This window comes from Equus przewalskii, chromosome 13 (genome assembly GCF_037783145.1).
Source record: "Equus przewalskii isolate Varuska chromosome 13, EquPr2, whole genome shotgun sequence".
Classification (NCBI taxonomy): domain Eukaryota; kingdom Metazoa; phylum Chordata; class Mammalia; order Perissodactyla; family Equidae; genus Equus; species Equus przewalskii.
Window position 1 is genome coordinate 42388101 of NC_091843.1, and position 23577 is coordinate 42411677.

Below are 23577 nucleotides of genomic sequence, written 5' to 3' on the forward strand. Positions count from 1 at the left end.
ATCTTTCTTGGGGTTTTATAATCTTAAGTTTCTTGGGATGGTGAGTTAATAATTTTTAAAAATCAAATTTAGAATTTTAGTCTCTATTTTTTTAAAAAAAACTTGCCTTAATCTCTCTCTCCCCTTTCTTTCCTCCTTATGTGTATTAGGTTGCTTGATATTGTTTCAAGGTCACTTCACTGATGCTCTGTTCGTTTTGTTTGTTTTTTTCAGTTCTTTTTCTTTCTATGTTTCCATTTAGATAGCTTCTATTGACTTGACTTCAAGTTCCTGAACTTTTCTTCTGCAGTGTCTGCTCTTAGGTCCACCTCGTAAAATTTTCATTTTGTATATTATATTTTTCAGTTCTAGAATTTCCATTTAGTTCTTTTCTATAGTTATTTCTTGGCTGAGGTGGTTCATCTGTACATTTATTATGTCCATCTTACCATTAAAATTCTTGAACATACTTATAATAGCTGTTTTAAAGTCCTCATCTGCTAATTCCAATATCTGTGTTATCTCTGAATCTATTTCTATTCATTATTTTTTCTCCTGGTTATGAATATTATTTTCCTACTTCTTCATATTTGTGGTAATATTTGATTGTATGTTGGGAATTGTGGAGGGCACATTGTTGAGAGTTTGGATTATGCTGTCTCCTTTACAGAATGTTGAGTTTGTCTTGTTAGGCAATAAATTTACTAGAGGTTTGATTTTATCCTGTTGAGGCTTGATTTTAGGCTTTGTTAGGGCAGGTGTAAAGCAGAGCATACTGTAGAGCTAGAGCAGCCCTATTCATAAAGTATAGACTTTTTAGATTTTATTTTAATGCTCATGGTGTTCAGCAAGTTCTTTCCGCTCTGGCTGGCCAGAACAGGTCTCAGCAATGTGTGACCTCTGGAATCCCCATTTAGTTCACAGGCCTCATGGATTCTTGCCCTGCACGTGTGCAGTGTAGACAAAATCTCAGGGGACATCTATGCAGATTTCTAGAGCTCCTTCTCTATGCAGCTCCCTCCTCTTTGATACTCTGCCCCACAAATTCAGCCATCTCAACATCCTCTGTCTCTAACCTCTGCATCCTCCACCCGGTGAGACCATTGCTCTGTCTGGGCTCCACTTCTCTCTACCTTAGTTTGGGAAGTGCCCCAGGCAAAGAACTTTAGTGAATATGGAATTCACCTTGTGTGTTTCCCTTCTCTCAAGGATGAAGGCTATTTGATGTCCAATGCCTGTAATCAGTTGCTATAAATGTTTTATTGTTGTTTATAGTAGGGAAGTAAGTTTATTACCAATTACTTAGTCATGGTTGGAATCCAATCAAAGTTTAAAAGAAGAAAGGAAAGGAAAGGAAAATAGGGAGCCCTAATGCAGGATGTGGATCTGATGCCACATGTGCCTAAAAATCTAAGATTTAACATCTGGGCCAGTGGCTCCTACCCCTCTCCAGTTCTTTTTAATCTGGCATCAGATTGGACTGAATAAAACTTCCAGTTCTGGCCATGATGGTAGGTTGTATCACAATAAACTTTCAGCCAAAAACTATAAAAATTGGACAAATATATAAAACAACTATTTGAGGGTATTGAAGAACAACAACTATAGGTAAGAATGGAAGAATTATAATCCTTGAGAAAAGGGAATACTGTGTAGCGAGTTCCACATTTACTGTGGCTTTTTCCCTGGGGGCATTTCCCATGTCACTGCAAGGAGCAAAAAGGACCAAGCAGAAGGCAACAGTCGTGCCAGACAGAAGATACAGGGGTTGGAGTTCAGGGATGCCAAAGAGGCTGGAACTTGGAGGGAGGATGGATTATAGAAAGGAGGAAACTGAGAAGGAAACCAATAAGTTCATACAAATTCCTCTGAATTTATTGGCCTAGTTCTAAACAGCAGCTTGGAAGCTAAAGAATGGAGTGGAAATTTTAGCAGCTACAAAGTGCTAGGGACACAAATAGGAATTCAGGTCCTGTGGAGGTGGAGACACCTTGGTAGACACCCAGGTTTTCAGCTAGGTCCTAAAAGAGTCATGCCTTAGGAGAGAGGGCCACATCCTAGGAGTAAGAATTCTGCACTAGGACAAAAAAAGTGAACTACACTAGGCAATACACAGCACAAAACCAAGACTTGACAGGATTAAGGTGATCTATCAGCATCCTGCTTGCCGGATAACAACTTAATCCTCTTTTTCTGTATGAAGATAACATTACCCAGAGCCTTTCCAATTTTCATCAAAATGCATTTCATCCAATATAAAATTATGAGACATTCTAAAAAATAGGACCAAATGACTGAAAATCAAGAGAAAAAGCAAACAATGAAAATAGACCCGCAGGTGTTTCAGGAATGAGGGACTTCATATAATTATAATTAAAATATTCAAGAAGACAGAGGAAAAAGCTAAAGTAAACGAAAAGTTGGAGAACTTAAAAATAGAATTGCAATACATAAAAAAGAATCAAATGGACATATAGAACTGAAAAAAATATAAGATCTGAAATTAAGAGCACATAATATAGGTTTAATAGCAGACTGGACATAGCAGAAGATAGGATAAGTGAACTACAAAATATCCAAACTGAAGCACACAGAGGAAAACAAAAGAAAAGAAAAAACAGAGGAGAGAATGAGACATGTGTGGGACGTTGTCAAACATACTAATGTATGCTTAATTGGCATCCCAGAAAGAGATGATACAAAGAAACAAGGCAATATTAGAAGACATAATAGCGAAGAATTTTCCAAAACCAATAAAAGATATCAGCTCACAGATTCAAAAGGCCAAAAAAAAGAAAATCCCAAGTAGGGAAAATACAAAGAGAGCTACACATAGGCACATCATAGTCAAACTTTTGAAAAACAAAGAAAAAAGCTTAAAAGTAGTTAAAAGGGGATAAATAGGCATAGCACTTTCAATGAAATTGTTATAAGACTGTCAACTCTCTTATCAACAGAAATGGTGGAATTTGTGGACAGTGGAATGACATCTTTAAGTTGTAGAAAGAAAAAACCTACCAACACAGAATTCTTTACCCAGTAAAAATATCTTTCCAAATGAAGGGAAAATAAGGGCATTTTTGGCAAAACCAAGGCTGAATTTGTCACCAGTAGAACTTCACTATAAGAAATACTAAAGGAAAATAATCCCATATAGAAAGATGAAATTATAGGAAGAAATGAATAACATCAGAAAGGGCAACTATGTGGGTAAAATAAATGAATATTGACTTTATAAAATGACAATGTATCATTTTACAGTAATACATTAAGGAGTTTATGGCATATGTAGAATTAAAATATATGAAGACAATAGCACAAAGGGTGGAAGAGGGCTAAGTGGAGTTTCTCTGTGGAAAGTTTCTTGCGTTGTCCAGGCAATTATGAAAGTTCTAATTTAACATAGACTGTAATAAGTTAACTTTACATATTGAGATCTCTAGGGAAACTTCTAGATGGATAAAAAAGAATGCCTAAATAAAAAGTTAATAGAGGAGAAAATGACAGAACAAACTCATGTATATGCAGTCCCCTGATTTAAAACAAAGACACCACTACATTTCAGTGAGGTAAGGATGGTCTTCCCAATAAATAGCTCTGGGTCAATTGGGTATCCACCTGAACCTTGATTCCTCATTACACCACACACAAAAATTAATTCAAGATGGGTCATAGACCTAACTATGAAAGCTAAAACAATCTAACTTCTAAAAAAACCATTTGAGCATATTTTCATGACGTTTGCATAGGCAAAGATTTCTTAAATGGAACACAGAAAGCATTAACCAAAAAACAAAAGATTGGTAAATTGGATTTATAAAAGTTTAGAACTTTTGTTCATCAAAAGACACTACTGAGGGGATGAAAAATCTAGTCACAAACTGAGAGGGAATATTTGCAATATATATATCCAACAAAGGTCTTGTATCCAGAATATATGTAGATTCCTGCAAATCAGTAAGAAAATGCAGAAAACTCAAAAGAAAAATGGACAAAGAGGGGCCGGCTCGGTGATGCGGCAGTTAAGTTCGCATGTTCCACTTCTTGGCGGCCCAGGGTTTGCCGGTTCGGATACCGGGTTTGAACATGGCACCACTTGGCACGCCATGCTGTGATGGGCATCCCATATGTAAAATAGAGGAAGATAGGCATGGATGTTAGCTCAGGGCCAGTCTTCCTCAGCAACAAGAGGAAGATTGGCAGATGTTAGCTCAGGGCTAGTCTTCCTCCAAAAAGAAAAAAAGAAAGAAAGAAAGAAAAATGGACCAAGACTTGAACAGACATGTCATAAGAAATAACCAATATACATATGAAAAGGTGCTCAACATAATTAGTCATCAGGGAAATATTATTTAAAACTACAATGAGCTATCTCTACACACTCAACAGAATGACCCAAACTGAAAAGGCTAACAATACCAAATATTGGCAAAGTTATAGAGCAATTAGAACTCTCATCTACTGCTGCTGGAAGTGTGAGTTTGTGCAACCATCTAGAAAAATGGTTGGAAGTAACTAATATAGCTAAATATATGCATATCCTATGATCTAGCAATTCCACTCCTGGGATTATACTCTACATAAATGTTTATTTCCACTAAAAGACATGTGCAAACATATACAAAGCAGCTTTATTTAATTTAATTTAATTTTGTTTTATTTTATTCTATTTTGTTTTATTTTTCCTTCTTCTCCCCAAAGCCCCCCAGCACATAGTTGCATATTTTAGTTGTGGGTCGTTCTAGTTGTAGCATGTGGGATGCTGCCTCAACATGGCCTGATGAGTGGTGCCATGTCCATGCCCAGGATCCAAATTGGCGAAACCCTGGGCCACTGAAATGGAGCACACGAACTTTTAACCACTCGGCCATGGGGCAGCCCACAGCTTTATTTTTAAAATAACTCAAAACTGTGAACAACCTAAATGTCCACCAACAATAGTGTGGGTTAATTGTGGTATACTCAAATTATGGACTACTATACAGCCACAAAGTAGAATGATGTACTATCACAAACAGCAAGATGGATGGCTATCACAACCACAATGTTGAGTATAAGAAGAAGACACAGAAGAATGTTGTATAATTCCACTTTTATAAAGTTCAAAAATCTGACAAAAATAACCAAAGATGATAGAAGAAAGAATAGTGGTCAATTTGGGGAAGGTTTATTGACTATGATGGAGCACAAGGGAGCCTTCTGGTATTGTGGAAATAGTCTATATCTTGATCTAGGTAGTAGTTGCATGAATTTATATGTACGCAGAACACATTGAGCTATATATTAGGGTATGTGTAGTTTACTGAATGCTAATTATATCTTAATAACTAAGTTTTTAAACAAAAGTTTAAAATGGCACTAGCTATTCATGCCATTCCACCCCTGCTGGTGGGGGTCTGTGAAGTTCAAGTAGGAGATATTAGCTTTCCAGTGGATGGAATGAGGCCTTGCTTGGCTACCACAGGCCTCCATGTGAATTAGCTATCCCCTCATCCCAGCCTTTGCTCCTTCTGTCTCACAGACTCCCAACCCGCCCCCCGGCTGACTACTCATGGATACCCGCACCCCATCCTCTTCACCTGACTACTCAGCAAGTGAGATGCCCCTTCTGCAGAATCACAGTTCCTGGGATTCACTGTCAGTTTCCTCATTTGTGTCCCTGCCTTCCCTTTTCCCCCTCAAACCAAACCAAACCCATAAGCTCCGTGGGGGAGGAGCTTTTGTCAGACTCATCTCTGTGTCTGTGTCCCTGGGCACCCAGGACTAGGCACAGAGTGGGTGTCAGTGAATGTTTATTGACTGGTTGAACACGGGCAACTGAAGGTGTAGAGGGCTCCTGAGGCTCCGGCTGAATGATCTAGTGTGGAGGACCTTCTAGAGCAGATGGGCCTGGCTGCCCCTCAGCATGGCCAGAGCAGCTCAAAGACAGTCCTGAGGCTAGATAGGTCGGTGAGCCAGGCCCTCAAGTGTTGGCTGCAGGCAACCTCCCCAAAGTCCATTTCCTCCTTCTGGCTGATCTTTTCTTGGTACTTTCCATTGGTTGAACCCAATCAGAAGTCACAGGGCAGGAAAACCTGTTGATGTCATCTATACAGGTCAGCAGCCAGAGGCACAGAACAGGGGGAATGGGGAGAGAGAGGAGAGGCTCTGAAGGGGCAAGCAGATACCTTCTGACATTGATGATGTCTGTCAAGTGTTAGGTTACACTTGGTAGAGGGAGAGTGCTCCGTATATTAGCTGCCCAACCACAGAAGCAGTTCAGAGCATCAGAGGAACCCAGATGAGGATGGCCCATTCCTGCTCTTCTGGCCCCTCTCCTCAAGGGGCTCATCTCAACAGGAGCCAGGATATTTATTTATGTGAGTCCTGTCAATGGCCTCTCACCTCCTTACCTAATTTCACTGCACTTCTAGCCTTTGTTTTTTCTTTAGGCCTACTGGCTCCTATGGCCTCAGGCTCCCCAAGGCTGCAAGTCAACTTAGCTAGCTGTGAAGTGTCCTGGTCGCCCATGGCTGAGTAAGGGGTTTGGGACCCCACCCAACATCTTCCCTGACTTCCCCACCACCAGAGGTCCCAGCATTGGAGTCATTCCCTATGACCTGGAAAACATCTCTGTCTGCCCCAGTTGCTCATGCTGACACAGCTCCAGGCAAGGGTCCCAGCTAAACCTTGGAAGGTTGGAGGGGTAGGGCATGGTTTCAGGCTGAGAGGCTTTTTGAGCAAGACTGGGGCTGTGTCTTAAACTGGTGTTCCGTGGTAGACTCCATGCACCCTCTGCTGGCCATCCTCATTTTTGCAGATGCAGCTCTTTGGGCTGGACAGAAGCAGCAGAATGCTCCCAGAGGGTTCTGAGGCCCCATAGGTCTTTACCCAGTGACATGATAACTGCTGCTGTCCCAGCATAGTGTGTAGGAGAATCTCTGGTTTTAATGAGGGCAGGAGGTCAGCCTGACCTAGAGCTGTTGGGTGACTGTTGGGTGAGAGAGCATTGCTTGCTCCCAAAACTGCTGACACATGATAGTGTCTGTACTACTGTCCTACAGTGGCCCAGCCACTATAAGAATGCCACCTGTCCACCTTCACCACCTGAATTATTTACTCTTCAGCCAGAGAGACTCCCTGGCCAAGCTATCCCTGCTTCCCTGGGGGCTCTTATTCCTGCAGATGATGCGGGTGGACATCTTCCTGATTCCAAGCCTCAACCGGCTGGTACAGGGTCAGGGATAAGGTCGGATTCTGGTTCAAAGTCAACATCAGGTTCTGAGTCAGAGTCAAGGTTAAGGGCAGAGCTAGAATACAGAGCACATAACTGCCTCCTCCTCATGTAAGAGGTCAAGTCTCATAAGTTTGTGCATGCACTCACATCCCTGCGTACATGTGTGTGTGTGTTTGTGTGTCGAGTTGCTAAGGACCCTCCCACTAAAGGCTGTGGCAAAGCACTTCTGTCTTTCAGGCACTAGAGGCACAGGAATCATCAAGCTTCTCACGGGCTCATGCAAATGTAGAAAATGACAAAAAAGAAAATATAAATACTAAATGCTAGCAAATGTAACATTATTTCATGGAACCTAGTCAATTGTAGCTCAGGCATGTTCTTATTGGGCAAGTATAAAATGTGCTTATGTGGGATTTGGGTACATTGGCATATGTTTGATATGGGGTGAAGTAGTCAGGGCCTCTAGAAGAATGAGTGCCCTGGCCTCCCTGTGGTGGGTCAGAGTCCTGGGCAGTGTCTCACAAGGGCAGAGCACAGGGCTTACCAGCAAGTTTGGATGATGGTGTCTACTCAAGAGACTGGGGGAGAGTCAGAGCCAAAACCAGAGCTGATACAGGGCGGACAGTTCAGGCTGGGGGAGAGTCCCCAGGAGGGATTGGGGTCCTTGAGGTAGGCCTCAGCCACATGGGTGACTCAGGCTCCTGTGATCATGTGGAGGTAAATGTACAAAATCATAGATGATACCCCTTTTTTAACTCACTTTATTTCCACCCACTGGAAAGTCGTTGTAATGAATATGCAAATCTACATTGTCTGTGATGTAAATGGAACCCCAGGCTTGCACAGAAAAGAATTTGCATAACTTGATTGGATAGAGTCACTCACAGATAGATTGACTGACACCCCTCTTACTCCAAAAAGGACATAAGGTGCCTTACAATCTGGATCACTATAGTAAGATGAAGCGTATTCATTTAGGGGCCGGCCCGGTGGCGCAGCGGTTAAGTTTGCATGTTCAGCTTTTCGGCGGCCTGGGGTTTGCCGGTTCAGATCCTGGGTGCAGACATGGCACCACTTGGCACGCCATTCTGTGGTAGGAGTCCCACATACAAAGTAGAGGAAGATGGGCACGGATGTTAGCTCGGGGCCAGTCTTCCTCAGCAAAAAGAGGAGGACTGGCAGTAGTTAGCTCAGGGCTAATCTTCCTCAAGGAAAAAAAAAGTGCATTCATTTAAAAATAGGAGGGGGAAATGAGGCACAGGGAAAGGAAGGGTGGCGTTAGTGAGTTAGTGCTGAAACCATCATTAAATGGGTGGTTACCTTATAGTGGAAGGAGTCTTATGATTGAGGAAACCAGACGCTGTGATTAGAATTCCATGTCAGTCTGAAAGCTCAAAGGATGCTTGTGTGTTCTCTGTGGGTAACCAACTCGCTCCCTATTCTTGTGTTGTCTGGGGGCTGACACTGATTTCCTTTAGCAGGGCCTGCTCTGGGGCAACAGGCTGAGGGAGCCAAGGGTGAAAAGACCTTGTTCTGGATAAGAAAAGTAGGACTCATCCCGAAGAGGAGTTCAGAATGGAGAGCAGAGTATTCAATAAATACTTGTTGAATAAATGAATAGGTGAATGAAATTAGCCCTTCCTATTTTACCTCTTTATTAATTCCTAAATCTAGCCACTTCTCTCTATATGCATTGCCATTCCCCAGTTCAGGTCACCATCAGCTGTCATCTAGACTCTGCACCAGCCCCGTCCCCAGTCATCTCCAGGCTCTGCTCCTCCTTCCCTGCCTCCCATACAGTAGACAGACAGGGTGCTTTTCCTAAATCCCAAATCAGATCCTGCACATCCCTGGCCTTCACTCGGGGGTGGCTGCTACCTGTCTTCAGCATCACACCCAAACCCTTTTTGGTGGCCCCTGAGGTCTCTGGGACCTCTGCAGCCTCACCTCTCATTTCTTCCCTACCCTCTGCTCTACTAGCTTCCCAACATTTTGACAAGGCCTGAAAAAAATACTAAAACCACCGAACTTTCAGCCTTTTAAGCAGTAGCTAAGTCAGATGTGCAGTAGCTATCCCCAACCCTTACCTCATCCTCATCCATCCCTAATCCTCCCCCAGCCCCAATTTGGGCTCAAGCCTGGGGGAGGGGGAAGCTTCTGTGTTGTAATAATAATAATTTAAAGAAGTGTGCTTTGCACTGTATGCATCAAAACATCAAGATTTGTAAGTACCTTACCTAGCTAACTCCTGGCCCTCTGGGCATTTGCATCAGTCTGGAAGCTTCTTGCCCAAGATGGAAGTAGGGAGGGTGCAGTGAGGAGAGAAGCCAAAATCTAAGCCTGCTGTCTCTACCATGAGGGCCTGCCTTGCACCTGCTGGGTAATTACAGCTCCCAAAGACCCTGGGTTGCCTCTCTCCACCCTGTAATGACAGCCCAGCTTGTGCTGGCTCTGCTGTCTTGGGCTGCAGGGTTCCATGGGGGGAGGCCACTGGGAGACAACTTGTAACCATTCTATGGGGCTTGCCTCATCTTTTGCATGCACCAAATGGACTCAGGGATTTTGTGGGGGGCACTCCCTGGGGACCCACTTGGCCCTGTCCAGGTTTGGGCCTGCAGCCTCCTGGGGATTCTGCCAGATTCTCTTTCCCTTCCCCTGGGTTCTGCACCAGGCTGTAAAACCAGACTACCTGGGAGGCCCTATTTCTGAAGCAATTAGGCCACCACTAGGTGGCCCCACTCAAGCTGTACCTCCTGCCTTCTGTCACCAGCCTTGAATCAAAGTTCTGGTTCGTTGGGACACACTTTGTCTTTCCTCAGTCCCTAAAGGGAGGAACCTGGAGAGGAGGACTGGACTGCTCCAACTCCATAAAGAGCCCAGTGGACTGCTCTATACTGAATGTGCTGATGGGTACAGATGTGTGTCAACATATACAATTCCCCACTCTGGGGAATTCCATGGAGGGACCAGGTGCTCTGGGCAGGCCTCCAGCTTCTGTGGTGGTTGCTAAGGGTCTGCAAGAGTCATCAGCAGTCAGGAAGGCCTCAGGGCCAAGCAGTGGAGCCTGCCCCCTCCCCTTCCCCAGGACAGGGATCACGGGTGAGTGGGGGAAGACAGGGGGAGGGCAGGCTGGGGAGGCCTCTGTTTAGAGGGAAGGGCTGTACCCTACCCACCTTCCCATTCATCCAGTTACCTGTCTACCCAGCACAGATATTTTTGCCATTCCTTCTGGAGAGACATCAGATCTTTCCCTTGGGATGGGAGCGGTGAGCAGACAAGTCCAGCCTTCTTTGAAGAGCCATAGGCCAGGGATGTTGCTTGGGGACAGCATGGGGGTGGGGCCTCACTTGACAACACCCCTGGCCATGCTGGGGTCAAAGGTGGCAGTCCATATCTGATCCTGAGCTTGAGAAGGGTCCCTAAGACAGGGACTAGGCAGGCAGAACCTCTTATCAGAAGCCTTCACCAGCTGGAAAGGGCTAGGCCTTTGCTTTCCTGGACAAATTTGCTGTGTGGGCCTCTGTTTACTTGCTAGTTTTCCCTGCTAGACGGAGCCACTTGGACATCCATGGTCCCTGAATCCCCAGCCAGGGCCTCAACTGGTGCCCAGCAAATGTTTGTGGAGTGAATGCATGAATGAACTCAATAGAGCCATTACTAGAAGCAAGGCGTGGTTTTGTTTACAAAATGGATTTGGGGAAAAGGAATGTGACATGGCTGTTGAGATGGTTGTTGATTCATTAAGTAACACACAATGGGTGTGCTTAATGAGGTTTGCTGGAGGCTACAATAGTGGAGGCGTGTCCATTTATTCCTTGTTCCTTCATTCATTCATGCAGTTTTGTGCTCCACTCCCTGTCCAGGTCCTGGGTACAGGCCATATGCTAAAGCTGATGCACAGGACAGAGGCAGTTGCCATCCCCAGGAAGGCAAAGTGACGAAGGAGGTAGACATGAATGAATGATGTCAGGTAGCATGAATGACATTCATCCATGTGGAACCATGGGGTCTATGCAGTGACCTGTCTCAGCCTGGGCCCAGAGAAGGCTTTTGGAGGGAACAACCTTTTGGGAGAGGGGTGTTGTAGGGTAGAAGAATGACACAGTCAAAGGCCAGGGAGCTGAAAAATCCCTGGGGTGCTGGAGCACCAAGTTTGAGGCTACACAGGGTAAGAGAGGTTATCAGGGCTGGATAAAGGGGATTGGTAGCCTTGGTGAGATCTCTGTCTATCTTTGGGGCAGGGACACCTTTGAGGGGTTCTATATATGTAAATCACACAATCAGAATCTTTGTTAAAATATCACTCTGCCTGTGGAGGGATAGAGAGAGCTGAGTGGAAGCTGGGGCAAGGATGGATTGTCCAGGTGAGAGATGGTGGTGTCCTGAACTTGGGCTATGGCTGCAGGAATGGAGAGCAGTAAATGGATTGAGAGATCTACCAGGTAAGATCTGCAACGGGGGAATGTGGTGGGGAAGAAAATGGAAATAACTGAGAACTATTGATTTCATTTCCCAAGACACCGGAAATGCTGGACAGAAGCAGTTTGGGTGGTGTGGGGTAGGGTGTGGGGAGATAATGAGTTCACCTATCAAGTGGCCACAAAGCAAAGGCTATGTGGTCTGGAGTGGGCCTGGACTGGAGATTCAGAATTGATAGTCGTGGTTTTACATGGGCCCAGTAGCCCCCCCCCTAGTGTATGAAGGAATGTCAGGTGTAGTGAGTTGAATAGTGGCCCTTAAAAAGATATGTCCAAGTCCTAATACCTGGACCCTGTGAATGCGACCTTATTTGGAAAAAGGGACTTTGCAGATGTAATTGAGTTAAGGTTCATGAGATGAGGTCATCTTGATTACCTGGATGGGCTCTAAATCCAACGACAAGCATCTTTATAAGAGACAGAAGAGAAGATGCAGACACTGAGGAATGAGTGGGGTCCAGGACTCTGAGGCTCTGTGGAGGCCTTAATCAGGCCTTTGGCTACTGCTGTGTAGAGCAAGACATTAAGGAGACACTCATCCCTTCATGAAACCAGCAACTATTTACTGAGCCCAGTTCTATGGTAGGGGCTGCAGTTATGATAATGGACAAAAATGCACGTAGTTTATGTACTCCTGGAGCTCCCAGGCCAGTGGGGGGACAGACATTAATCAAACCATCATTCAACTACAGTCATTTGTCACTTAATGACAAGGATACATTCTGAGGCGATTTCATCATTGTGCAAACATCATAGAGTGTACTCACACAAACCTAGGTGGTATAGCCTAATATACATCTAGGCTATATGGCGCTAATCTTATGGCACCACTGTTGAATATGCAGTCCATTGTTGACTGAAACATCCTTACGCAGTGCATGACTATACGTCAACTGTGGCAAGTGTTACAAAGCACATAGGGCATGAGAGGCTGTTATGGGAGGTTTTGACCTGGTTAGGGAAGAGTGGAAAATCCATTTGAGGGAATCTGAAGGATTTAATTGGGGAGGAGAGAAAATTTTCTTTTTTTCAAGATTGGCACCTGAGCTAACAACTGTTGCCAATCTTCTTTTCTTTCTTTCTTTTTTTTCTTTCTGCTTTTTCTCCCCAAATCCCCCCAGTACGTAGCTGTATATTTTAGTTGTGGGTTCTTCTAGTTGTGGCACATGGGATGCTGCCTCAGAGTGGCCTGATGAGCGGTGCCAAGTCCGTGCCCAGGATCCAAACCAGCGAAACCCTGGGCTGCCGCAGCAGAGCGCACGAACTTAACCACTCGGCCACGGGGCCGGCCCTGAGAAAATTTTCTAGACAGAAGGAACAGCATGTGTAAAGGCTTAGGAGTGGGCTGGGAAGGGAGAATGGCCAATGAGAGAGACTGGATGAAGGTCAGTGTGGCTAGAGAAGAGAGCGAGGGCCACACCATGTGGGGCATTACAGACCATTTTTAGGATTTTTCCTAAGAACAATGCACTTTACTAAGCTGAGAGTGATGGGTTTCAGATTTGCATTTTTGAGATCACTGTGGCTGCAGGGTGGAGGAGAGACGGGGGGAGTAAAAATGGAGGTGGGGCCAGCCAGTCAGGAAACTGTTGCAATCATTCAAGTGAAAGAGGATGGAGAGAAATGGATGGATTTGAGAGGGATTTAGGTGGTAGAATTAAATGGACATGGGATATGGAAGGATAGGGTCCAAGGGTGAGGCAGAGGGAAGTATGAGTCCCAGGCTTCTGGTTAGTTAACTGATGAGGGACGGCTCCTTCAATGAAGCAGGGATAAGGGAGGTGCAGGGCAGCAGGGAGAGAGCACGAACTCAGTGTTGGACATGTTGTGATTGAGGTGCTTGCGGACACTCAAGTGGAGATGTAGACTCAGCGGTCAGTTATATGAGTCTGGAGCTCAGAGTCAAGGCAGGTAGAGAGAGAAACTTGTGAGTCATCTGTGTACAGGAAGAAATTATAGAAAGGGAAGAGGAAAGTGAGTGCCTAGGCCTGCTTTGAGGAACCCTCTACCTTTACTGAGTAACAAGGAGAGGGAGAGAGGAGGATGTGCTGCGGGGCCTGGGCAGAGGTGGCCAGAGAGAATGCTAGAAACCAAGGGAAATGAGTGTTCCAGGGAGGCAGTGATCAAACGATGCTAGGGTGTCAACCGCTGCTGGGGGCTTCGGCAGATGAGGACTGAAGAGTGGCTGTCAAATTGAGGCTTGGAGCTTATAGACAGTTTATTGAGATCCAGTTTGGTGGTGTGAGGGGGCCAGAAGGCCCATTGCAGGGGCCTGAGGGGCAGGAAGGAGATGAGTACAAGGAGATAGACACCTCTTTCAGGGAATTTTGCTGTGGTTGAGAAGGAGAGAGACACTGCAATTGCTGGTGGGTTTGAAGGAGGGTTTTGTTGCCATAGTATAGGCTTGCACATATTTATACAGTAGTACCCCCTTATCTGCAAGGGGATACCTCCCAAGACCTCCAGTGGATGTCTTAAATCTTGGAGAGTACCGAACCCTATACATACCACATATATATACACTTTTTCCTATACACACACACCTATGATAAAGTTTAATTTATAAATTAGGCATAGTAAGAGATTAATAACAATAATAATAGAATAATTATAACAATATATTGTAATGAAAGTTACCATAGATCTTAGCAATCTCAGCAATTTTTTTTCTTTCCTTATTAACTGAAAACTTTCACCTTTTCACTTAAAGGAAGCACTTTATGACTTTTCTCTGGCATATTCAAATTGCCAGCATCTCTACTCTTTCGCTTTGAGGCCATTGTTAAGTAAAATAAGGGTACTTGAACACAAGCACTACTACACCTCTACACTCCATCTGATAACTGAGATGGCTACTAAGTGACTAATGGGCAGGTAGGAGATACAGCGGACAAAGATAATGCTGGACAAAGGGATGATTTATTTCCCAGGTAGGATGGAGCAGGACAGCAAGATATTTCATTCACACTACTCAGAGTGGCACACAATTTAAAACTTATGAATTGCTTTTTTTAAAATTTTCCGTTTAATATTTTTGGACAGGGGTTGACCACGGGTAACAGAAACCTCAGAAAGCAAAACTGCCGATAAGGGGGACTACTGTAGATGGAGGGACGGATCCAGCTGAGAAAGGGAGGTTGAACATTCAGGAGAGAAAAGGGATGATCTACAGGGCAAGCTCTTGAGAAGGGGGAGAGGATGGGAGGATCTGGGCAGACAGAGGGAGGCTCCTGTGGCATGACAGGATGTAGCAGATGCAGGAAGGTTTCTGTTTGGTTTTAGTTGAGTTCTGGCTGGTGGCTGACACAGGCCGGAACAGTGGCTCCTTCCTATTTTATGTGTGTCGTATTTCTCTAGTTGCGCTCGTGCCTTCCCCAGGTCTGGGCTGCCAGCCTGGACAGTGTGCCATAGGGAATATCCCTACACGGCTTGGGCGGAGGCTGGGCACCTCCCACTCTGGGCTAGCTCCCTGATGAGATTCTCAGACGTGTTTCCCCTCATTCATGACCAGGAAGGTTCACAGAGCAGGCGTGGGAACCTGCTTGGCCGCCAGTGCCTCCTCCAGCTCAGGCTGAGGTTTGCTACATCCTCCCAGAATGGACTGGCTGAATGAGTTCTCTACTGTCTTCGGCCAGTGTTGTATGGAAGAGTTTGGGCAAACCAGGGCTTGGCCCCCATGTGCACTCCTCCACCCCCCAACTCTTTGATGGGCTCCCTTCTCATCAACCCATCACCCACACATACATCACCAGAATGAGCTCCTGACTGAGGAGCTGGGGGCAGTCTGAATCCCTTTGGGAGCTTGGCCCTGGGGGGCGGGGGACCCCAGGTCCCTAGTCTTCTTCAGGGCCTTCTCCAAGGTCTGTCCCCTCCCGTGACACCTCGGCTCCTGGCCAGGGTAATCGCACCCCTCTGTAACCTGAGGGTAGTGAGGGTGGGGAGGGGGCAGTAGGAGCCCGTATACACGGCAGAACCACCGAGGAAATGGGCATGAAGGGAGGCCGGAGGAGTCCGTCAGCATTTGGGGACTCTCCCTCCCACAGCACTGGCGCCAGGAGCGCGTCGTGGGCCCTTCTCCCGCCGCCCAGGGACTGGGAGCAGGGCGGGGCGAGTCCCCCAGGTGGGAGCCGGGCGAGGGGAGGCGCGCGGCGTACGTGCGGGGAGCGGCGGGCGGCATGAAGGGCGCGGGCAGCCGGCTTCCCCCCGGCCTGAGGCGGCCTCCCGGCTCCCCCGCGGTCGGGCGGCCTGAACCTTCCCAGGGTCGCTGGCGGTGGCGACCCCGGGCGGAGACTCTCCGGGCGCTGAGCCAGGGCCGGGCCGAGGCGGCCGGGGCGCGGGAGGTGGGGACGTGGCGGCGGCTCAAGCAGGCGGAGCCGGGCGGCGGAGGGAGGCGGAGCCGCCGAAGGAGGAGGCGCCAGCGGGCCGGGCACCGCCGCGGGAGGTTCTGGAAACGCCGGGAGCGGCGCGTGTCCAGGTGAGCGCCCCGCCTGCTCCGCCGCCGCTCCGCCGCGGGGCTCGGGTGCGGGCTGGGGTCGCGGGGTCGGGGGTCGCGCCGCCCGCAGCCCCGCGCTCTCCGCCCCGTGTCTACACCCATCTGGGTTCCTGTCCTGTCGCCTGCGTCCCCTCCCCGAGCTCAGGGTGGTGAGGTCAGCGGCGCCCTTCCTGCCGGTCCCCTCGGCGGCCGCGCCGGCCCGGGAACTTGGCCGCCCTGCCATGTCAGGCTCCCGGGAAGGACGGCCTGGCCTCGGGGGCTGCCGGAGCGTGGCGGCCGGGTCGGGGGTTGGGGGGGGCGGGTGGGGCAGGCCCTGAGGGGCCGCTTAATGTTAGTGAGGTCCACTTTCCTCTCTCCAAAGGACTGCGAGTCTGTGGCCTTGTCCGGGCAGGGTCCAGCTTGGTGCCCATAAAGACGGGCTGTTGGGTGAGAAAGTTTTTTTCCCTCCAGACATCCCTTTCGAACCAGGGTGGTTTTTCCTCAGCAGCTGCAGAGACCTGTGGTAACTAGTTAACTAATCCAACAAACGGACCCTTCTGTGTGTCAGAAACTGCAAAGAATTGCTAGCCCAAGTGGGGCAGACGGACTGGAAGACCGGGAAAGTCCAGGCCCCAGGCAGTGTGGTGAGTGATGTGTTGGGAGGGAGCCCCGGGCTGTGGATACTTAGTAGAGGACAGGATGCTTCAGGCCAGAGGGTTTCCGGGAGGAGGTAACCCATGAGCTGGAGTGGTCAGATGAAGGCTGAATAAAGGATAACCTAGAGAGAGGCACAGCCTGTGTGAATGGCAGCAGACCTGGGCACTCTAGTGGAAGCAAGGTAGTGGGAGAAGGGACACCTCAGAGGATAGCTGCCCATGGACCTGTGCACAGGAGCTTCAAGTGAGAGGACAGTACCTGGTACTGTGCCCTGCGTGTGGAGGGTGCTCAGTGAACCCTTGCAGCATGAGTGTGGATCAGGGCACTTCCTACTTCGGCACAGCATAGGTGGGCCCCTGGCCTCCGTATTCTAATCTGATACCTTTAAGATGGTGTAGAAGAACATTAGAGTCCGTCCCAAGACTGAGACTAGTCTTAAGTGTCTTCCACTGTAGAGTGACACCTAAGGCTTGTGCTTCTTGATGTAAACCATCTGAGGCCTGACAGCCTCAGCTCTCTTGCAGGAGATCCTGGCCCTGAGAGCAAGGGTTGGGGGACATCACTTTGTAGTGAGGGCATTGTCAAATGTCCCAGATTTTGCAGAGATCCACTCTCCACCTGATAATTTATAGAATGTTCTCGCAGGCTGCTGCCTTTTAGCCTGTATCACATCTGGGGCAACAGGTTCCGTGATTTAGTTCTCTGTTAAACGTCCTTTGTCTTGTGCTTAAACTGCTCCTGAAGTGTCCAGGGTGCAGTCTTTCACTGTAGTTCTGGGCTTCAGGGCCCAGCCTCTCTGTTTACTTCTCCTCATGTGTTTGGGCTTTGAATCCTTTTCTTCTGGGGCCTTCTTTTTCTCTGACAGCCAAGGAAGCCACGTAGCAAGGATGGAGTGAGTTGGCTGGGGGCCTTATCCCAGAGATGCTGTCATACTGGGCCACTCTAGTTCTCTTGAGAGCTCAGCAGGCAGACATGCTTGATGACTAGGCATTGTCTGTGGCCTGTGATAGGCCCTTTTACCCTGTCACAGGCTCTGAAATGGGGTGCCTGGGAGAGTGCTTACTTTGCCACTGGTTTAGCTTGGCCAGAGCTGATCTCTGTTCATTCCTTGAGTACCTCCTGTGTGCCTGGCTTCTGCTTAGAGTGTGCCTGGGGCTGGAATGAGGAAGGAGGGAGAGGAGGAGGTGCTGTCCTTGCCCTTGGCTAGCTCATAATCTCTCTGAGATTGCTGCTTCACATTGGCAGCTTGCCATGAGCTAGGGGAGGAGCTCAGAGTGTGAGTGCTTATCAGAAGGAGAGACTGCGTGGGTGCAGCCCTGAGGGATGATTTGGGTGAAGGAATCTGGGATCTATTCATTTCCTGATAGAACCTCCCTTTTTGACTCTGCCCTCCCACATCCTTGGGAGGGTCTGAGGCTGGCTGCGAGACTTTGGCCGATTTATGGCCCTGCTGGCTGATAGTGTGCATTGGGCTGGTGGGTGTGTCCTTGGCTCCTGGGATCTGTCAAGAGTTTAATTTTATGCAGATGGAGTTTGGCAGGAAATGCAGTGATGCAGACACGTGCAAGCCCAGACGGAATGCTGGAGCAAGAGTTAAATTTTGAAAAAGTTGCTCGAATCTAGCAATTTGGGCTTTTGAAGTGCCCCAGGGTGGAACATCAGCCTGTCCTAGAGCAGAGAGGGCCGGTGGCTCCTGTGGTCTCGGGTTTGTGCTGGGGATATGGAATGAGGGATATAGTTTTTATTCTCACGAGGAACAGAGGGGAATGAAAAGTCGGCTAGACTTCTTGGAGTCCTAGGAGACAGTTTTTATTCAAATGGTATCATTGTATGGCAGAGAATTAAATGTTTGGGTAGTGCGTTCTCCAGCTCAGAAAGGATCTGTCTGAGCCTTGGTCACAGACCAGCATCTGCTCTATACCTTTCAGGAAGTGCTTGCTAGAATGTAGCCTGCTCTGTACCTGGCACTCCTGAGCGCCAGGGTGCGGCCAAGATCCTGAGGGTGGTACTTGTAGGAACTTAGAGAGAGCAGATTACAGGCATAGAAATCCTACAGTATTGGTCCAGTGCCCAGCCTTTTGCAAGAGAACTTTTCTTCATTGGTGAACTTCAGAGCCAGTGATGCCCAGTTCCAGGGTTATTTCCCGATGGTCAGTGTGCTGCATTATGCCTGACCGTACTGTCTTCTAAGTTTATGTTTCATCTTTTTGGGCACTCCTGGAATGTGGAGCTTGCCCAATTTATGCCTTGCTTTCCTTTTCACTGTCCCCTAGACTGGACCTTCTTCCTCTCCAGGGATTAGCTGGGCAGCTGGCCGCTTTAGATCTACTGATGTTCCTCCAGTACTCTTGGTGCTAGTGACTGGTATAAGTTGTGCCTGGCACTGGGCTGCCCACTGACATCTGTCATCTCATTCAATCCTTACAAGAGCCCTATAAGATGTAGGTCCTAATATTATCACCATTATATAGATGGGAAAACTGAGGCTCAGAGAGACTTGTAATTTGTGTAAGGTCACAAAAGCCAGGAAGTGATGGTGGAGCTGAGATTTAACTCTGGGACTGTCTGACCCCAGGGTGGATGTGCTTGCCTACTGGACTGTGTTGCCTTGCCCTGAGCTAGTCTGGTTGGTCATTGGTGAGTACTGTGATGTCTGGTGCAGGAGTGACTGCTCACCTGAACTCGAGGCACCATCTTTCCTGTCTTCTGGGTCCATGTTGCTGTCTGCCTTCTGGTGCCCTCTAGCCATGGATGTCGTGAAGCGGCTTTGTGAACCACCATAAAGTCTTTGACCTAGACAGGCAAAATGAGACTCCTCCTTTTGGGAGGCCCTTGTGCTGTAAGACAGCAGATGTGACTGAGTAGGACTGAATGGCAGCAATTCTAGTGGCAAGTATGTTTTGGATTTGAGTCTTGGTTCTGCCATTGATTTGTTGTAGCATGTCAAGTGTGCAGGAAACCCTCTCTCAGCCTCAGTTACCTATCTTATATATTTATATCTGAAATGGAGATAATTATCTAGTTTACAAGGTTTTGATGAGGATTAGATGGTAGAAATGAAAGATTTTTGGAAACATAAATAGTGGTTATCTTAGCCTAGTTCCCAGAAAACAGAGCCCAAGGCAGAGCTTAAGTGCTTAATGCTTTATTGAAGGTGCAATTGCAGGGCAGCAAGGGAAAGGCAAACGAAAAATGAGGTAGAGAAGGATAGGAAGCAAATAAAAGGTGGTGCTTTAGCAAGCTGGCCAGTCTGCATAGTGATACACTGGTTGTTCAGCTGTACAGGACATCTCTGGGCAAGCTCTACAGAAACTCCATGCCACAGAGCAGTTTCTTAGTGGAGGCCTGAGGAGGGAATTTATCTGCTGACGTCCTCTTGTCTTCTGTTCTTCATTGGTCAGAGTTGCCTCGTGAGACGTTAACTCCCCCTTACTCCTCTGTTGTACTACCAGGGCCCTCCAGAAGTCACTGGGGAGGCCTGTGTGGCACCTCGCTGGAGTATGGAAGTAGTGGGAGGAGCCACAGATTTGGGGTCTGCACAGCCTCCTCTCCTGGGTCTGAGCCAGAGGAAGTGGCCCAGGGCCCAGGAGACAGGTGAGGCCAAGAGAGTATGAGGTGGTGTACATCAGATGCATCTAATATGGTGGTGTGTGGATTTCGTCCTCGTGTGTACTTCCTTCTTGTGAATTAGTCTCACCTAGACTGCCAAGTCTCTGCCAAGACTGTGACTGAAAACCCAATGTGGCTTTTGCATGTCATTGTTTACAGCCTTCTCTGCTACTTCATTGCCTAGTTACTGAAGCAGGAGACTTTGTGGTTTTGATGGTACCCATGTGGGAAGTACAAATCAACATTTTCATGTACCAGCTAGGGAAAGTATAAGGATAGATACAGATGAACATCTAGGCTTCATTAGGTTCTCAGTGAAGGAGAATATTTTTCATGTGAGGTAGTCGTTGAAGATATGAAACCTGGAGTCATGAGAGAGTGCTGGAGAGGGTGGTAGGGCCAGGTCATGCAGAGTCAAAAAGGCCCTTAGGACTAAGGAGTTTGGACTTTATCCTGAGGGCAGTGGAGAGCCTTTCGAGGGTTCTTAGGGAGAAAGAGACCAAACGAGGGTCTGTAGTGAGCCATGCTGGCCACTTTGTAGAGCAGAGCTGGGAGGGAGGTGAGATGAGAGACCAGTGCACACAGGAGCCAGGATGGCTGCAGGAGGGAATTAGGTGTGATGACTCCGACCAGGATGATGACTGAGGCATGATATCAGGTAAGGAGAGTTGGGTGCCTCCCATCTTTTCCTGGGGTGCCAGTGACAGCTGCTTGTGGACCTGAATGAACATCCATGTGCTTAGGTGGCAAGGTCTCCTGGATCCTCTGCACAATTCCTCCTGGGTTGAGCACACAGATCCTCTTGGCTCTGCCATACCAGATTTGGCCACACCACTGAGAAGCAGGGCCGCTGGGGGGAGCCCTGTGCAGGCAGGTTTTGCCCCTTCACAGAAGGCAGGCCACCTCTTGTAACTGCCAAGCAAGACTTGTTTGTTCTCAGCAAACCCATGTTCTGTCTCTAGGCTGTTAAATGCATTGTTAAAACTCAAGCTGTTGCATTTGGGTTGCAGCTGGGAGCTTGGCAGAAGTTCCTGCCTGATGAGGTAGGGGAGAAGCTAAGGACACTGCTGGTTTGCAGCTGGAAACATCTTTTCATGGCCATTTGGCCAGGTTGTAAATGTCCTTTCCAAAGAGCAGGCTTGTTGGGGCCTCTGATTGTGTGTCTTGGAATTGCCCTATGCTTAGAAACAGTGCCGGTCACCTGGTGGGTGAATCACTGTTGCTGGCTTGTTGGCAGGCTTCGGAGGACCTCCCTGTGGTGATCCAAACTCTGGCTGCTGGGGCTGCTTTGGAGTCCATTTGAGAGGGCCTTCTTTGTTTTCTTTTCATTTTAAGCATATTATAAAATATATTTTATTTAATTAATTTATTTTTTGAGGAAGATTAGCCCTGAGCTAACTGCTGCCAATCCTCCTCTTTTTGCTGAGGAAGGCTGGCCTTGAGCTAACATCTGTGCCCATCTTCCTCTATTTTATATGTGGGATGCCTACCACAGCATGGTAAGTGCCAAGTGGTGCCATGTCCGCACCTGGGATCCGAACCGGGGAACCCTGGGCTGCTGAAGTTGATCGTGCGAACTTAACCGCTGCGTCACCGGGCTAGCCCCAATATAAAATATATTTTAAATTTCACATAGAACTCTTTGTAGAAATGTCAGGAAATACAAATAAGTATAAAGAGAAAAAATTATTCTGCCAAGATATAACCAGATGCATGACTCTCTTCTTGTGTATATACATGTGTATATATATGCATATACATATAAGTTTTTCCTTGTAAAAATGAAATCATGGAGTACATTTGGGAGCCTGCTCTTCTCATTTAACAGTATGCTTTCATCTTTTCTCCATGTTCGTATGCATACAGTATCCATTCTTTTTCTTTTCAAAAGATTGGCACTTGAGTTAAAATCTGTTGCCAATCTTCTCTCTCTCTCTTGTTTTTTCCTCCTTCTCCCCAAAGCCTCCCTTTACATAGTTGTATATTCTAATTGTAGGTCCTTCTGGCTCTGCTATGTGCGATGCCGGCTCCGCACGGCTTGGTGAGAGGTGCTAGGTCCTTGCCCAGGATCTGGACCCGTGAAACCCTGGGCTGCCGAAGCAGAGCGTGTGAACTTAACCACTTAGCCATGGAGCTGGCCCCGGTATCCATTCTTGCATGATCCATAACAATCCGTTGTATGGAAGAAATGTAAAATTTTCAGTTGTTGTAGTTTCCTAACTTGAATAAGTCTGTGTTGAAGTATTATTTGTTGGGTGCCTGATATGGGCCAGACATTGTTCTAAACTCAGGATGTTGCTCAGATAAAACTTAATATTGGTTTTCTGCTCAGGCTTGGTGTCACTTTGTTTTTCATAAAAGGAGGTTCAACATTGCCCGTTTCCAGGCCTATTCAGCGTGGATTTCTGAGGTTTCCTGGCAGGACTTTCAGCAGCAATGAATACTTTGTGAGGGCAGGCTCACATACTCCCACCTACTCTGTCCTAAGCAAGCTCTGGGTATAGGTATGAGATGGGATGGGGGGGCATGTAGGTGGTTGGCCTTTCCTGCACTGTATGACACAGTCACCTCTTGAACACTGCGTTCTTGCAGTCTGGCCCTGATTAGGTGATCTTTTGTATAAGTGTTCAGGGGCCCAGAATCAGGAGAAATAGGGTGAGGCTCTAAGGCACCCCTGCCTGGGGTGGCAGTGTTGAATGTGGCAGTCTGGGGCTGCTCAGGGTACCTACCTCTCTGGGCCAGCAGAGTCATCCTCCCCTTCCTCCATCAGAGCAGGATTTTGCAGGCTCTTGGTAAGCCATTTCCCAGAACCTCTTCTGTGATTCTTTGGGGCTCTGCCTCCAGGCTGGGATTCGTGGATGGGCTCTGTCTAAGCCAGATAGCACATTCCAGAGAAATGACAGCTGGTGTTCATGTAATGAAGGAACCTGGCAGCTTTTTTCTGAGTGCTGTAAGGCATGAACTGTGGACAGTATCACCAGGGTGACTTAAAAGGAACAGAGAGGCTTCTCCCTCGCTTGAATTTGTTACCTGATCTGTGAAGAGATATGCCATTTCAATTGATGACACAACAGGGGAAAAGTGCTAGGGCCACTACTTCCATCCATGTCTGGTCTGGTCTCCTGCCTGGGCCCTGCTCTCCCACTACCCCAGTCTGACAGGCAGTT

General features: G+C 47.5%; 1 protein-coding gene across 50 annotated transcripts in view; it reads left to right on the forward strand.

The window, feature by feature from the left end:
- The first annotated feature begins 16015 nt into the window (after nt 1-16015).
- The window catches only part of P4HA2 (prolyl 4-hydroxylase subunit alpha 2), a 62222-nt gene continuing 54660 nt past the window's right edge, over nt 16016-23577 (forward strand). For 8 of the 50 annotated variants that reach the window (XR_011525617.1, XM_070571126.1, XM_070571127.1 and 5 more), the window contains exons 1-3: nt 16016-16147; nt 16650-16788; nt 22407-22553. Coding sequence is in view for 9 of the 50 variants with exons in the window: in XM_070571126.1 (XP_070427227.1) it covers nt 22431-22553 (123 nt within the window). In the remaining 41 variants the exon portion in view is untranslated. Of the gene's footprint in view, nt 16320-16615; nt 16789-22406; nt 22554-23577 lie in introns of all 50 variants that reach the window. The other 42 variants (XR_011525616.1, XM_070571168.1, XM_070571150.1 and 39 more) reach the window with 20 other exon arrangements.